General features: G+C 39.0%; 1 protein-coding gene across 1 annotated transcript in view; it reads right to left on the reverse strand.

Moving 5' to 3' along the window:
• Positions 1-16,078, reverse strand: part of ephb1 (EPH receptor B1) — a 240,319-nt gene that overhangs the window by 10,436 nt on the left and 213,805 nt on the right. Inside the window, exons 10-14 of the mRNA XM_084119768.1 lie at positions 15,385-15,570; positions 10,287-10,534; positions 8,955-9,170; positions 2,004-2,153; positions 100-293 (exon numbers count right to left, since the gene is read on the reverse strand). Of these exons, the coding sequence (XP_083975894.1) occupies positions 100-293; positions 2,004-2,153; positions 8,955-9,170; positions 10,287-10,534; positions 15,385-15,570 (994 nt within the window). The remainder of the gene's footprint in view (positions 1-99; positions 294-2,003; positions 2,154-8,954; positions 9,171-10,286; positions 10,535-15,384; positions 15,571-16,078) is intronic.

Genomic DNA, 16,078 nt, shown 5'->3' on the forward strand with positions numbered 1-16,078 from the left:
CAATAAACCAAAAAACAGTTGTGTTATGTTTAACATAATTTAAGGTTCCCACATTGGTATAAAAATTAAATATTTTTATGATGAGTTTGTTGGACTCACATAGTGGGTATACTGGCGACTGCTTTAAGGCTGGTGGGGTTGCGGATGAGTTTGTCGAGCGTATTGACGATATCTGTGAAGCGTGGCCGAGCGTTCCGATCTTTCTGCCAGCAGTCGAGCATCAGCTGGTGGAGAGCAGTGGGACAGTCCATGGGGGGCGGCAGCCTGTAATCCTGCTCTATGGCGTTGATCACCTTCACACACACACACACACACACACAAAAAACAAACTCTAAATGAATGAACCCATCAACTGTTTGGTTACCGACATTCTTCAAAATATCTTCTTTTGTGTTCAGCAGAAGAAAGAAATTAATACAGGTTTGGAACAACTTGAGGGTGAGTAAATGATGACAGAATGTTCATTTTTAATGAACTATCCCTTTAAATAATAAGAACTAAATAATACCATATCATAAAAAAAGATGATCCAAAAGCACACACTATTGTTTTATCTCACATAAATACCCTCATGTATCAGTTTTGTTGCATAGAGGCCGCAACATGACACACAAACAACCAGTAAACATCATTAATCTTTAACTGTGATCTGTCGTTCTACCCTCCTCAAACACTGGACTCTCTTCCCGTATTCCTCTCTCACTGATTCTATCTGACACAAGCAAACATCAAATGAACAAACAAACATGGTCTATCCTCTGCATACCAATTCTGAGCTCTGGTTTGCATAAACATGAATCTAAATATTTGAGGATCAATCAACTCTCTGCTCCTTCCACAGCGGCTGCTTTTCACCTAAACAAATTCCACAGGACGGCAGAGAGATGTGAGCACTACAGATGTCCTGCTGTTTCATTATGCTGATATGATAGTTTTATGTTAATTTGGAATTGGATTATTGTTAAAAACTAGAAGATCAGATAATGAAGTGTGTGATAGGCAGAAAAAACATTATTCACCTCATTCACAACTTTACCCTTGGCGATTCTTCTGCGTCTGAGAGTTTAACATGGGAGCTCTTATGGTTTGTTTTTGGTGCATGTCATGTGATGTTAAACACTTTGTACAACAGAATTAGACAGCTTTATAGTCCTTCATAAGATGGTTTTCGTGAATATTTAACAATATAATTTTCAATGGATACAATCTTTGGGAAAAGAAAGTACATGCAAAGTATGTACAGAAAGTACATACTGTAGAGAGTAATTATTTTCTTCAATTTATTTTCTTTGATCTGAATGTTCTGAATCTTTGAATGCTCAATTATTTTTTTATAGTTGTGAGTTCAGCAATTACAGTCGCAAGTTCCTCAGGGTTCGTTTTGCATCTCTGATGTGTTAACTGGATGCTAAATGGTTTGGGGAATTGATGTTTGCATTGGCAGGGTTTTCTGAAAATACCACGAGAGCCTGCGCTGTATTCACAATACAAACAGAAGAAAAAAAACTTTTGTCTGCACTGAAACGCACATGCTGGAAGATTTGAATGCGGAAAGACTTTGAGGTAGAAGGACTCAAAGCAGTGAACATCAGAGCCAATGAGATTGATATTTACATTTACATTAACATTTAGTCATCTAGCAGATGCTTTTATCCAAAGCGACTAACAAATTAGGACTAAATTAAGCGAGTCATCGTGAGGAGACAAAAACAATGCAAGAAGTGCTCAAAATACAAAGTGCAGGCATTGCTCAGAGTAGCATAAGCCAGACAAGGGAGGATTAAGGGAAAGGGAAAGGAATTGTTTTTTTTATTTTGTATTTTTTTTATGAGGGTAATATAATATAATATAATATAATATAATATAATATAATATAATATAATATAATATAATATAATATAATATAATATAATATAGGGTTGCCCCCTTAAGATTCAGGGCAAGTGTGTCTCAAAGCCAGTTATAGACAGCAATTCTCTGTTCTGTGTAAAATGTAAACTTACATCTTGGTTGCTCATGTCCCAGTAGGGCCTCTCACCAAAAGACATCACTTCCCACATGACGATCCCGTAACTCCAGACGTCACTAGCAGAAGTGAACTTCCTGTATGCGATCGCTTCCGGCGAGGTCCATCTCACAGGGATCTTTCCACCCTGAGGAAAAAACAAAAACATGAGATTTAAGTGGGGAGCTGTCATGTGGATTGATTTTGTAGGATTTTGCAGGAATCCATGTTACTCTACATAACATTTATGTAAACATAACCATCCAATAGAAAAATATATCACGTTCACATGGACAACTGGGAAGTATGTTGTTTGAACATAACAAATAAGCAACGGGAACGTATCGACTCACTGAGTTCTACATCCATTGCAGCTATAAATAATTGCAAACAATGGGCTGCATTTGCATTTTTTAAAATTCAACACGACTGAATTCAATTATTTTTGCTTTACAAAACACCATACAAAACATTTTCTTCTCTTTCAGTACACACACACAATAGTGTATGTGTGTGTTTGTGAGGAGGGCCTAGTCTCATCCATGGAGGGTGTCTGTCTGTAATTGGTCTACCTGAGGCTAGATTTGTGTGTCTCACTGATTAAAATTGACAGTGGTTTGTTTCACCTTTGTTTCTGTTTCACCTGAAAGATTTACCTCACACACCCACCCGCACAAACAATGACAAAACACACACACACACACACACACACACACACACACACACACACACACACACACACACACACACACACACACACACACACACACACACACACACACACACACAACTGGTTTGAGAAACCACATGCTTTATGTTCCAGTATACTGATGTCAATTAGTTCAGTCCTGCATCTGACATCAACCAGACAGTGAATGAAGAAAATTACTGAGCATCATTCATGGAAGTGTGGTTTAAAATTTGTAAGTTTAGGCTTAAAAAGTGACAATAATAAAACTAATATTTTTACATTTTATAAATAAAATACCAGTGTTTACCAGCGCAAAACGTGCTGCCAAGACACAATGTGGGTCATTGCTAGGGCGTTGCTATGCAGTTCATTTGTCCTAAATGGTTTTTAGCAAGTTGCAGTGTGGTTGCTACATGGTTGCATGGTTGTCTCTGCTTGTGGGTGGGGATTTCTCATTTTAAATGCAACTCTTGCTCAGTGTCCTTATGGATGGAAAACAAAACACATAAGTATATGAAAGTACAACAACCCAACACAAGATTACATAATCTTGACATGTGGATGATCAAATGAAAAAAATATATGAATGATTGGAGGGATTGGATGACCCTTTGTGCTTGAACTTTCTCCTGACCTGTGTGTTTAGTGACCCGAAAGACTCAATTTCATCTTCATCGATTTCAATAAAAGATGGAATGAACCTACATACAACAGTCTTAAGGTCACCTTCACTGACCGTTTTCTGTCTTGAAAGGTGTCACCATACAGATGAAGCACATAAACACTGAATTCAGGTTAGTGACAATTACTTTTACATTGAATCCATGTAGTGTGAACAAAACAGAACTTATCCATTAATTGTAAATCCAAAAGCGGCACTGTTTTTCACCAATGACAATGTTTGAAAATAAATAGGTGAATCACTGAAAAATGAAAAGTCTGAGCAAATATAATAATGTGGTATATCATTTATACAGCATCTATAGTTATAGTTTCAGATATGAGCTCTTCGGATAGTTCTGTTTCAGATATGAGGTGAAGTCTGACAGAACAATGACGATCTGTCCCTCAGAGCGGCACATGCACACAGCAAACAACACTTGAACAACTGCAGAAGAAAGACGCACCACTTGTGTTTAATGTCCCAAACACAAACAATCTGCATTGGAAATGTGCCTGCATGAGGCAAGATGGCAGCAGCATAAATTTACAGTAGATCTGTGAAATATCTAAAAAGACAGAAGAGAAAAGAGACTGTCTATCTACTTTACAATACTTACAAGTGAGATTGATGACAAAACATGAAGCAATGCAAAAATATATAGTGGTGTAACACAAACCAAACACAAAACATATATAAAATGATATAAAATTACTCATACTTTGATAAAAGGTCCACCGTCCATCCCCATCTCACACAGATGTCAACAAACCAATGCTGCAAAATTGATGAATACTAGATCACCTTGTCTAACTGCTTTTAAATTATAACCCGTGGCCATTCGCTTTCTCTGTGGGCCTCACAGATCTAATTTGCTTATATCTCCTTCACTTACATTAATTTCAAATTCCAGTCCAAATTGTGCTGCAATAACATCAGCAGGCAAATCAGACGTCAGGGGAGCTGGTTCAGATAGCAGCAGGCTAACCGTGCGTATCTAACCTTTCGCCCCCTCTTCCCGGTCCCGTACCGCCCCGCCACCGCCCAGACACCCAACGGGGACAGTGCAAATTAAACCACGCTCACCTAATCCTTTATCATCCGTTCCTTTCAATTTCCCATCCAGGATTTTTAATATTAGATTATGACCTTGTCTTTCATAACCCGGTTAATTTATTTATTTTTTTTCTCTCACTCTTTCTTTTTCTTTTAAGAGTTCTTTGTGCTTAAATGAAACAGCACTTCTACGCCACTGTGAACTGTTTTCACTGGGATCAAGTCTGTCACATGGCACTGTGCCCATGCTGCAGGTCAAAGGGCAGATTTCATGTTTAAATAATGACAGCCGAGGACAGCTGTGTGGTAAAATGGTGTTGATATCCTCCATAACTTGATAACCAATCTGCTCACAGTCAACATTTTACAAGAGAGGCAAGAGTCAAGGCTGCATAAACCCATGCAGGAAATTGAGACTGAATTGATAGTTCATATTGACTAAAATAAATCACAAAAAATGCTGCAGTACAAATTACACACTAAAAGGGCAAACAACAGTTTTATAACTGCTTGTACTTATGTATTTTTGGGGTTGACGTGTAACTTGACCCCACTGTGGACATATGGAATACCTGAAATTGAGTGTCTTGTTGAGGAGAGGTGTACAATTACTGTTATTAGCGATAAAATGAATGAAAATCCCCAAAACATGCATTGAAGAAAACACACAAGCATATTTAGGGACCAGAATATCATAGGGCTCCAAGAATCCACTCAGAACACCTTCACAACCCCCCAACAACATCCTGGCAGCAATCTAACAACCACCCAGCAACCTCCTGGCAACCAACCAGAACCCCACTTGCAACCACAACCCCCAGCATCATATAGTAACTGGATGGTTGCCAGAATGTTGCTGGGTGGTTGTTATGGTTTTATGGGTGGTTGCTTGGATGATGCTAGCTGGTGTTGTGGGTGGTTGCTACAATGTTGCTAGTTGGTTGTTAGAACAGCATACTAGTAACAACCACCCAGCAACATCCTGGCAAACAACCAAACCCCCCCTTGCAACAACAACCCCCATCAGCATATCCTACAAACCACCCAGGACACCCTGAAAGCCACCCAAGCAACCACCTAGAGCAAACTAGTCTCAGACGTGTGTGTCGCGTTCTTTAACAGTCCGCCTGGAAACAGAAATGCTGCTTTGCCAAACCCCCTCATGAAAGAAGAACAGTGACGTGTTTACAACAGTGACAATGAGCGCTTATCAAAATCTTATTAAAGTAAAATAGGTCCAATAGATTTACACACCGGTCTGTTATTGTAGGGACATCGACGTTATATTTTCACACCCCTAAAACATGACGCAGAACAAAAGGAACTGTGATTATTCCAGAGTCCAGACCTTCTGCCGTCAGTCTGAAGGTCTGGCTATACGAGACTAAGAACACACTAAAAAAACACAGAGCAACATTCAAGCATCCACTTAGAAAAATAAAATGTATAACAACACGAAATCTAGTGTTACTTTAAGATTCTAACAAAAACGTATTCCTTGGCATAAATGAAAGCATAAATCAGCGTTCATTCGGAATGAATCTGGCTCTGTGATAGTGACCTTGAGACTTTCCATCTAAATGCTGTTTTACACTATTAGAATTGTTCAAATCAAGCTGTTGTGAGATCAGGAAAGATTAAGCAGCATAAAATGAGCACACATGTTGTTCTCAGCTGCACTGCACAGGGGACTGACACACACATACAGACAGGGAATGTAATAACTGATGGGCTTATATTGGCTTAGGTACCTGTGACACTTCAGACTACATCAAACACACACACACACACACACACACACACACACACACACACTTCTTGTTCTTACAAAGATGTTTTTTTAGCAGATGAACAGACTCTACATGTACTAACTCTGATGGTGGTGAGGTCATTCTTTCTCTTGTCAACACAAATACTAGCTCTACTGCTTGAGCTACATGAGCAACAGTACAGGAGCAACAGTTGCCAACACTGATGCAACAAAACCAGACAACTGGTTTTTGATGGTCAGATGGCTTTTTTTTGTGCCATAGGCCAATTTCCACTGCCAGCAGTTGGGCAGTTTGAACCAAGTGACAGTTCCTGGCCAGAATAAGTCGTAATGTGAACCATTCCTGACACTAACAGGCAAAAGTCTGGCTAAACAAGACTATACAATTGCACGAGATGCTAAAGGACATCAGACTTTAACACCTGGAACTGAGAAGACAAGTGTGGGAATACAACTGAAGACACTGAAGGAATTGAAATAGTGAATAAACATGAAAGAGAGAATGAGCATGTCACATTCCACAATCTGGCATGCCTCGGAATGGAGAGGAAGAGGAAGAGGGAAACAGAAAGTGACAGAGAGGAGGGTGGCAGGGTGAGGGGGTGTCACACATTCAGATCCCACCTCAGTGTAAATAGTTTTATTTTCCATTTACAGCACACAGCCACTGCACTTGTCATGCTGACAGCGAGAGGGAAGTCTGTGTTCATGCTGAGAATGTGAGGGACAATTCTTTATTTCTTCACTTTCAATTTCACTCCCTTTTCTATATCATCTCCTCCAAGACCAGGAATCCTCCATTTTTGGGCGAGGAACTCACTGGCTAGTTTGTGTGTGTTATAGAACAAGATTGTGCTATCTTCAAGTTAGACACAGTACATAAATCAGCTGAAAACATATTTAAAAAGCAAAATGTCCATGTGACAGGAAGACAGATGGGCAGACATACTTGCACATGTCTCATCCTAAGAGTCCGGTACAGTACGGTACTGTGTGTCCAGACTGAATGACTGAATGTGACTGAGCTGTTTAGGTATTACATTTTTCTATCCAGCTATGGACAGACGAATGGATGGACAGACAGACAGACATATAGAAAGAATGACAGACAGACAGACAGACAGACAGAGAGACAGACAGATAGATAGATAGATAGATAGATAGATAGATAGATAGATAGATAGATAGATAGATAGATAGATAGATAGATAAGCACACTCACAGTCAATGTACCTAATCAGTGTTCTGTCACTAAAAAGGAGTGCTTGATGGGAAAGCCTGTGTCCTTTGATAAAACAGTGATATTGGACGCAGAGAGTGATTAATTGGTGAAAGAGTTGACAGAGTGACAGATGAAGCAACATAGTCAAACAACCTGAAAGATCAGCACTGCATGGATGGATGGATGTGTGTGTATTTGTGTTTTAATCACATCACATCACAGAAACTTAAACCTTCATGTCTTCTGTGAATCCTTGGATAAATTCTACAGCACCATCAATGGAGCAAAACACTGAATTCCCTTTCACATGACTGGTGTCAACGTTCCCCAATGCAAAGAACTCAGTAAAGAGAAAGGTCAAGCTACAACTACTATGTCCGACACACAGACACACAGGCAGACAGACAGATAGATCAGAAATATGGATGGATGGATAGATTATGTCGCATAATTTTATCAACCTAAACCAGGCTAACAAACAAAGGGCACAAAATGTTGACAAGTGAACAAAAATGCCCCCCAAAAAACCCTGGGGGGTAATTAAATTCTCCCTGTATCAGTAAGGAAGACAGAGATGTCACATCAGTATCGCACCCCAGTTCACACCTTTGCCGCATATCCCTGTCAATCAACAGTCACCACAGGACATCCTGTTTGTGAATGGCGGCTGCCTTTGGGGCTTAATGAGCTTTCACACGTTTCAAGAGAGACAAAACGTTAGCTAAATATTCCCTGTCTGTTGTCTCGTCTCCTTATCATCCGCCTCACATCTCTGATCACCAGCGCCGAGGAACCACCCGAGTGTAAAAGATGAAATTGTTTGCTTACAATGCATGGGACATTTCGATGAGAGGTCTGAAGTGAATTTAAAACACGTTCAATAAAGGATGTGACCTAGGGCTGTTTTTCTGCAGTGCAGAGGAATTATGCATTGAAATGGTTGACCCTGCTAAAAGTGTGACTGTCAATGTACCAGCTCCTCCGAAACTAGCCTGAATACAGAAATCATAACAGGGTCTGATAAGACGGAACAAGACAATGAATTATCAGTAAACCCAGATAATTACCAACGTGGTGAATCCACGGTACCAGAAATATCACAGTGCTCTGAATAGAGAGTCTTTAAGGAGGCAGGAGAAAATAGTATTTCATATTAATATTAAAGATCTGCAGCACAGGAGGGCTAATGATGCCTTGGATGCCTATTAATGATACATAATAGAGAAATCTGGAAGTCTGAGCACTCCATTTGGGGAGACAGGCTATTGGAAGTCCAGTCACTTGGCTTTGTTCAATCAAATGCAGAATTTAAATGCAGTTTTTTTTCAGGAAATGGTCGTGTGCTGTCAGGGAGACAATGCACTGTTTCATTCTGGAGACATTTTAGGAAATAAAATACAATAAAGCAAATAAGAATGAGAAAATAAAACCAAAGAATGGAAATGAAGTACAGTATACCTGTCTTTTCAATTATTTCAAGCAAAAGTGCCAATCATGGCACCTATTATCTTCTGTTAAAATGAAGTGGTGAGTCTGACAAAGTCTTACCAGTGAGCTGGTGTAGGTGGGGTCAGAGGTGTCTTCCTGCAGATAACGGGATAGGCCGAAGTCCGACACCTTGCACACGAGGTTGCTGTTGACCAGGATGTTGCGGGCAGCCAGGTCTCGGTGGACGTAATTCATTTCCGACAGATACTTCATCCCTGCAGCAATTCCCCTCAACATCCCCACCAGCTGGATCACCGTGAACTGCCCGTCGTTTTGCTACCACACAACACAATCACATGACATTCACCAATATGTCAAAGCTCAATCAAATGAGCTCTCAGTGTTGTACACATTTTTGGTTCTATCTGGTGGTTACTGAAAAATTTAAGCATCTATTTCTGTTTCACTCTAGTTCAAAAAGCTTAAAAAGTAGGACATGTTCTAGGATCAACATACTTGTTTCTAGAAGGAAATTTGTATCAACCAATCAGACTTTAGGGTTACAATCAGAGTTGAGCACCATTCAGAACTGAACTGAGTCCCTTTAAAATTTCAGTTCAGTTCCTTGACTGAGTTGAATTTGAATAGGGGTAGCAAGCAAGATGTAGAACTCCAATTAAAATTTAAATGTAACAAACTTAATGTAATTTATAGGCAGACAGACAGAGAGACAGAGAGATAGATAGATAGACAGATAGATAGATAGATAGATAGATAGATAGATAGATAGATAGATAGATAGATAGATAGATAGATAGATAGATAGATAGATAGATAGATAGATAGATGCTGTTGCAATTAGCATGAAATCAAACAGCTGAAAGTCGTTCTGAGACATGGATGTACTTTTAGAAACGTTAATTAAATAAAATGATAATTTCACACAAAGGCAAACTCTTCAATAATTTGAGATTAACAGCAGCACGGACAAAATAAATATAAATAAAATAATTATAATAAAGTATTTGCACAACCATGAAATAAACATATTGATTTATTTTTTTGAGCACCATTTGTGTTTAACACTCTTCATCAATAGCCGTCTAAAACATGTTAACAGCACATAGTGGGGTTCCTTCGAAACTTCTGTACACAGTCGGCATGTTGCGCAAGTGAAAGCTTTGAACTGAACGCACGATAACAAACAGGGGTGGGGGTGTGGATCGATGGTGACGCTACTCGGATGTGGTGGATTTTTAAGCCGACTTCAAAGAGAACCTTTATTGTGGCACCAGATCAAAGCTAGGGAGAACCAATCCATGAGATTGAAAAAAACGGGCTGAACATCGATTAAGCAGTGTACTTCTCCATGCCAGAGAGAAAGAATGAAACAGAAAGAAAATATATATAGAGAGAGAGACAGAGTGTGCTTGTTTTGGATGTTGCATTTACCCTAAGGAAAGAGTCGAGTGCCCCGTTCTCCATGAACTCTGTGACGATCATGACCGGCCGGCTTTTGGTGACCACCCCTTCAAGGCGAATGATGTTGGGGTGATCAAACTGCCCCATGATTGATGCCTCAGACAGGAAGTCGCGTCTCTGCTTCTCAGAATAACCCGCCTTCAGTGTTTTGATGGCAACGTAGATCTCTCGTTTTCCAGGCAGTTTCAGTCTACCTTTATATACTTCCCCAAACTCACCTGGGGCGCAGAGAGAGGAAGAATGAGTATTTAGACCATAAAAACAATAAAGTGGTAAAAGATCCAAGCTCATAACTAAAAGACAGTAGATTAAAACTTCACAGTTCAATGGATAGGAATGTGTATGTTTGGAGGAGTAGAAAGAGCTTTGAATCAATAAATTACACAGCAAATTGGATTCCCAAAAACAAAACCTGTCGGAACTATGTCAATGATTGCAAGTCAAATTTGAGAAGTTATATTGTTTGACTCCATGATGGAGAATCACTTATGTACTTACTTGAATTTATCCTTAAAACGAACTGCCCCAATTGAAAATTAACTTCAGTGATTCAGCAAAAACATTTCTGTATTGGTCAATCCAAGTGAATTTGGATGTTACATAACTTCTAAAGCAAATAGCAAATAAAGAAGCCTTAAAAGTCCCAAAGTTTAAGTAAAAAATTGAGAGTATTATCGCTGAATTTCAGGATTTAATCAAGCTGATGTCTGTAACTTTTCCATGTTAAGTAAACCATTTGATAAGTAAACCACCCTAAACACTCAAGGTCTTCCTCTGAGTCCACACCTTTGTGACGTAACGCCACTTTGACTGTCGGAAAGGAGTCAAAAGTGCGCATCGAGGGCGCATATCGACCACAAAGGGGCGCTCATGAGAACCCTTCTGAAACCTAAAATGACTAAATGGGACATCCTACAGTCTCATGGACTTAACGGACATGTGGCAGCCATTGTAAGTCCACAAGACCGAATGTCCATATGAAGTGTGCAATTTGGGGCAGGGCCTTAGCTTGGGACTGGACTAATGTTAACTCTAGAGAACTAAAAATATAGTTACCAAATTAACCTCCAAAATTATTCAAACAGTTCATATGTGGTAGCTTAAAATGTTAAGGATTTGGGCTGTTATCACAAAAACTGCAGCTCCCAAACATGTGGATGTGACTCATGATTGAGTCACTGGGTTCATTCTGACATTCAGCATGTCACTAAACCCCAGGTTGCATACAATAACTTCACTAGAAGCAACTTTGGAACAAAACCAAGCTCGATTATTTATATGGCGCCAGAAGTGTTATAAAATCAATATAACTCAAGAAAAAATAGTAAGGGATTGGTTAAAGAGAAACTCTATCAACTTTGATTTGAGTTTTAGTGCTAAAAGGTTGAGAGTATTTGTTATGATCTGTGTGAAATCCATATGAGGTGCATCAGTGGATTAACTTGAGCTTTCTGCATCAGAGCAGACTGTGAGTCATAACTCGTCTTCACCATGACTCGGCAAAGAGACGAGGAGAAGAGCAGAGACCTTCAGGATGCTGTGTTGTGTGTCTTTCTTGTGTTTGTGAGTAAATGCAGACATACTGAGGGTACATAAAAGTTCAGAGAGGTATATGTGCTTCAAATCTGTCCCAGAAAAGCCCCTGTCTAACACTGTATATATATATATATATCATATGGTAACACTTTACAATAAAAGGTTCATTAGTTAACATTAGTTAACTACATTAGTTTACATTAATTAATAATGAACTGCACTTATAGAGCATTTATTAATCTTTGTTAATGAATATGAGTTTTACGAGAATCAATCGGGTGAACCAATGATTCAATGGCCCATTCATAAAGAGAGTCATTTACTTCATTCCTGAATGAATCAGCTGCTTGAAAGAATCAAATGAATAAATTACTCAATGACTTATTCATTTAGACATTTACCGCCCGCTATTGGCAGATTTGGTTTCTTATTTAGAGAATCATTCCACTAAAAAAATAAATATTTCATAATTTGGGGATAATTCTGTTTATTTACATTTACTCAACCTCACCACATTTTAAACCTGTATGGCATTCTTTCTTTTGCAGAACATAATAAAAGATATTTTGAAGAATGTTGGTAACCAAACTATTTTGTTCTGTAAATATATCTAAATACCAATTCAGATGTAGCTTCTGAAAAAAAAAAAAAAAAAAAAAAAAAAAAATATATATATATATATATATATATATATATATATACAGTGAGGAAAATAAGTATTTGAACACCCTGCTATTTTGCAAGTTCTCCCACTTAGAAATCATGGAGGGGTCTGAAATTGTCATCGTAGGTGCATGTCCACTGTGAGAGACATAATCTAAATAAAAAATCCAGAAATCACAATGTATGATTTTTTAACTATTTATTTGTATGATATAGCTGCAAATAAATATTTGAACACCTGAGAAAATCAATGTTAATATTTGGTACAGTAGCCTTTGTTTGCAATTACAGAGGTCAAACGTTTCCTGTAGTTTTTCACCAGGTTTGCACACACTGCAGGAGGGATTTTGGCCCACTCCTCCACACAGATCTTCTCTAGATCAGTCAGGTTTCTGGGCTGTCGCTGAGAAACACGGAGTTTGAGCTCCCTCCAAAGATTCTCTATTGGGTTTAGGTCTGGAGACTGGCTAGGCCACGCCAGAACCTTGATATGCTTCTTACAGAGCCACTCCTTGGTTATCCTGGCTGTGTGCTTCGGGTCATTGTCATGTTGGAAGACCCAGCCTCGACCCATCTTCAATGCTCTAACTGAGGGAAGGAGGTTGTTCCCCAAAATCTCGCAATACATGGCCCCGGTCATCCTCTCCTTAATACAGTGCAGTCGCCCTGTCCCATGTGCAGAAAAACACCCCCAAAGCATGATGCTACCACCCCCATGCTTCACAGTAGGGATGGTGTTCTTGGGATGGTACTCATCATTCTTCTTCCTCCAAACACGTTTAGTGGAATTATGACCAAAAAGTTCTATTTTGGCCTCATCAGACCACATGACTTTCTCCCATGACTCCTCTGGATCATCCAAATGGTCATTGGCAAACTTAAGACAGGCCTTGACATGTGCTGGTTTAAGCAGGGGAACCTTCCATGCCATGCATGATTTCAAACCATGACGTCTTAGTGTATTACCAACAGTAACCTTGGAAACGGTGGTCCCAGCTCTTTTCAGGTCATTGACCAGCTCCTCCCGTGTAGTTCTGGTCTGATTTCTCACCTTTCTTAGGATCATTGAGCCCCCACGAGGTGAGATCTTGCATGGAGCCCCAGTCCGAGGGAGATTGACAGTCATGTTTAGCTTCTTCCATTTTCTAATGATTGCTCCAGCAGTGGACCTTTTTTCACCAAGCTGCTTGGCAATTTCCCCATAGCCCTTTCCAGCCTTGTGGAGGTGTACAATTTTGTCTCTAGTGTCTTTGGACAGCTCTTTGGTCTTTGCCATGTTAGTAGTTGGATTCTTACTGATTGTATGGGGTGGACAGGTGTCTTTATGCAGCTAACGACCTCAAACAGGTGCATCTAATTTAGGATAATAAATGGAGTGGAGGTGGACATTTTAAAGGCAGACTAACAGGTCTTTGAGGGTCAGAATTCTAGCTGATAGACAGGTGTTCAAATACTTATTTGCAGCTGTATCATACAAATAAATAGTTAAAAAATCATATATTGTGATTTCTGGATTTTTTTTTTTTAGATTATGTCTCTCACAGTGGACATGCACCTACGATGACAATTTCAGACCCCTCCATGATTTCCAAGTGGGAGAACTTGCAAAATAGCAGGGTGTTCAAATACTTATTTTCCTCACTGTATATATATATATATATATATATATATATATATATATATATATATATATGTCCGTTGTAGCATAAAAGTTTATGTGTAATAAATTATATGTTGAATTAAATCAAATATTTCTTTCTAAAGCTACTTTTTGTATTGAATATTTGATGCTTTTCTCATTTAACACAATAATGACTTTAAGGGACCTATCTTACACCCGGCGCAATGTTTTTTGCTAGTTTCAGCCTGACGCAGTTATCATTTTCATGTCCTGCGCCACGTTGTTTAAATAGCAAATGCATTTGCTCCCATTTGTGCGCCCATGGGCATGCTGGTCTGAAAACAAGGTGTGTTCTGGCGCATTGTTGGCACTTTGCTATTTTGAGGCAACAGAAATAGACTGCGCCATTGACCAACTGAAACCTGGTCTAAAGGCAATGGCACAATATTATTTTTTTTGTTATTTAAAGAGCGTGTTAGTAATGTGCGCCTATAGGCGGGTCCACAACACGCGTACACTCTGCTTATTAAACACACAGGGACATACAACAGCACACAAACATGCCAAATATTTAAAATAAAAGGATTACAATGTAAAATATTATTATTGTGTACATAAAGATAAGGTGGAATCCGGCTTGTCCCATAGATGGTCTGTTTGCACACTTTTACCTCGCACACGAGCAGTTCCGTTTGCGCTTTGGAGACGGCTTCGGTTTTTCCACTATCAAATTCCGTCATGTAAATAGCGAATCTGCCATGGCGCGAGCGCAACTGGCATTTAAATGGAATGGGAGATGAGACTCTGATTGGTTTAATGCACGTAAATCCAAAAACACACCCATTACTCAATTAACAGAATAGGGACAACCCTTTCAGGCCATGCGCCTGGCTCGCCGACCATTTTTCCCGTCGTTACACTAGCAAAAGTGGATTCGGACACACGCCATAAGTGAACTTGCGCCCTGTGCTTAGATTGTTAAAAAGGGGCCCTAAATGATCTTTTGGGGATCATTTCTCAGACGAATTTAATGTGAAATTAAATTGTGATTAATTAGATGTTTATTTTTTTACTTATTTAATAATAAATGTTTAAAAACTTAAATATTCATGTTTTTTTTAATATCTGAAAACTGTTATATCAATAGCATTCAAAATGTCTATGCCATTTTAAAGCTTTTTGCTCTAAAAAGTCATAATGTGATTCATGCATTTACACATGCACACATAGCAGAAACACACCACACACCTGCCCCAATAACTTCTTCAATCTTGACAGTGGAGACATCTATTTCCTTGGCGAATTCCCTGACGGCTTCATTTGGATCTTCGTAGGTGAAGGGGTCGATGTAGATCTTCATCCCCGGAGAGCCTGGCAGGGTCGGGCAGCCCATGGGAGTGTGGCAGTTAGAAAGATCGGGCCTCAAAGTGAGTTCTAGAACACAACAGAATCACACAGCTCAATGAAATGCTCTGAAGTTTCTTTCGCAAAGTGTTAATAAAAGTCTTAATTTCAGTGCAGTTGTAAAAACATTATGGTAAATCTATTTTATGACGATAATGAAAGGAGGTCAAGTCTGAGCACATTATTATAAACCATTTCTGTTTTAATGCATTTATCGAATCAGTAAATAAACAAATTCAATGTGAGTGGTTAAACAAGAGGCAATCTAAAACTGAGTGGATTTATCTGAAATATGAAAATAATTACTGCACCCATCGCCTGGTGCTGATGACAACAATAGTTTCTCGTAAAAAACACTGACATAAATAGGGTTATGAATTGATTTCAATAAAAATACTGGCACCAAATGACATTCAGTTTCGTTAACCATTCAGTTCTTGAACATCTGCATTCTAGAATATCAGCGATGAAGCATTAAAAGTAGTTCACACAAATCATTTGGACTAATTTTTATTAACATACGTATGGTGCTTTAGCA

Source organism: Abramis brama (genome assembly GCF_963993115.1).
Source record: "Abramis brama genome assembly, chromosome: 7".
NCBI classification, from domain to species: Eukaryota; Metazoa; Chordata; class Actinopteri; order Cypriniformes; family Leuciscidae; genus Abramis; species Abramis brama.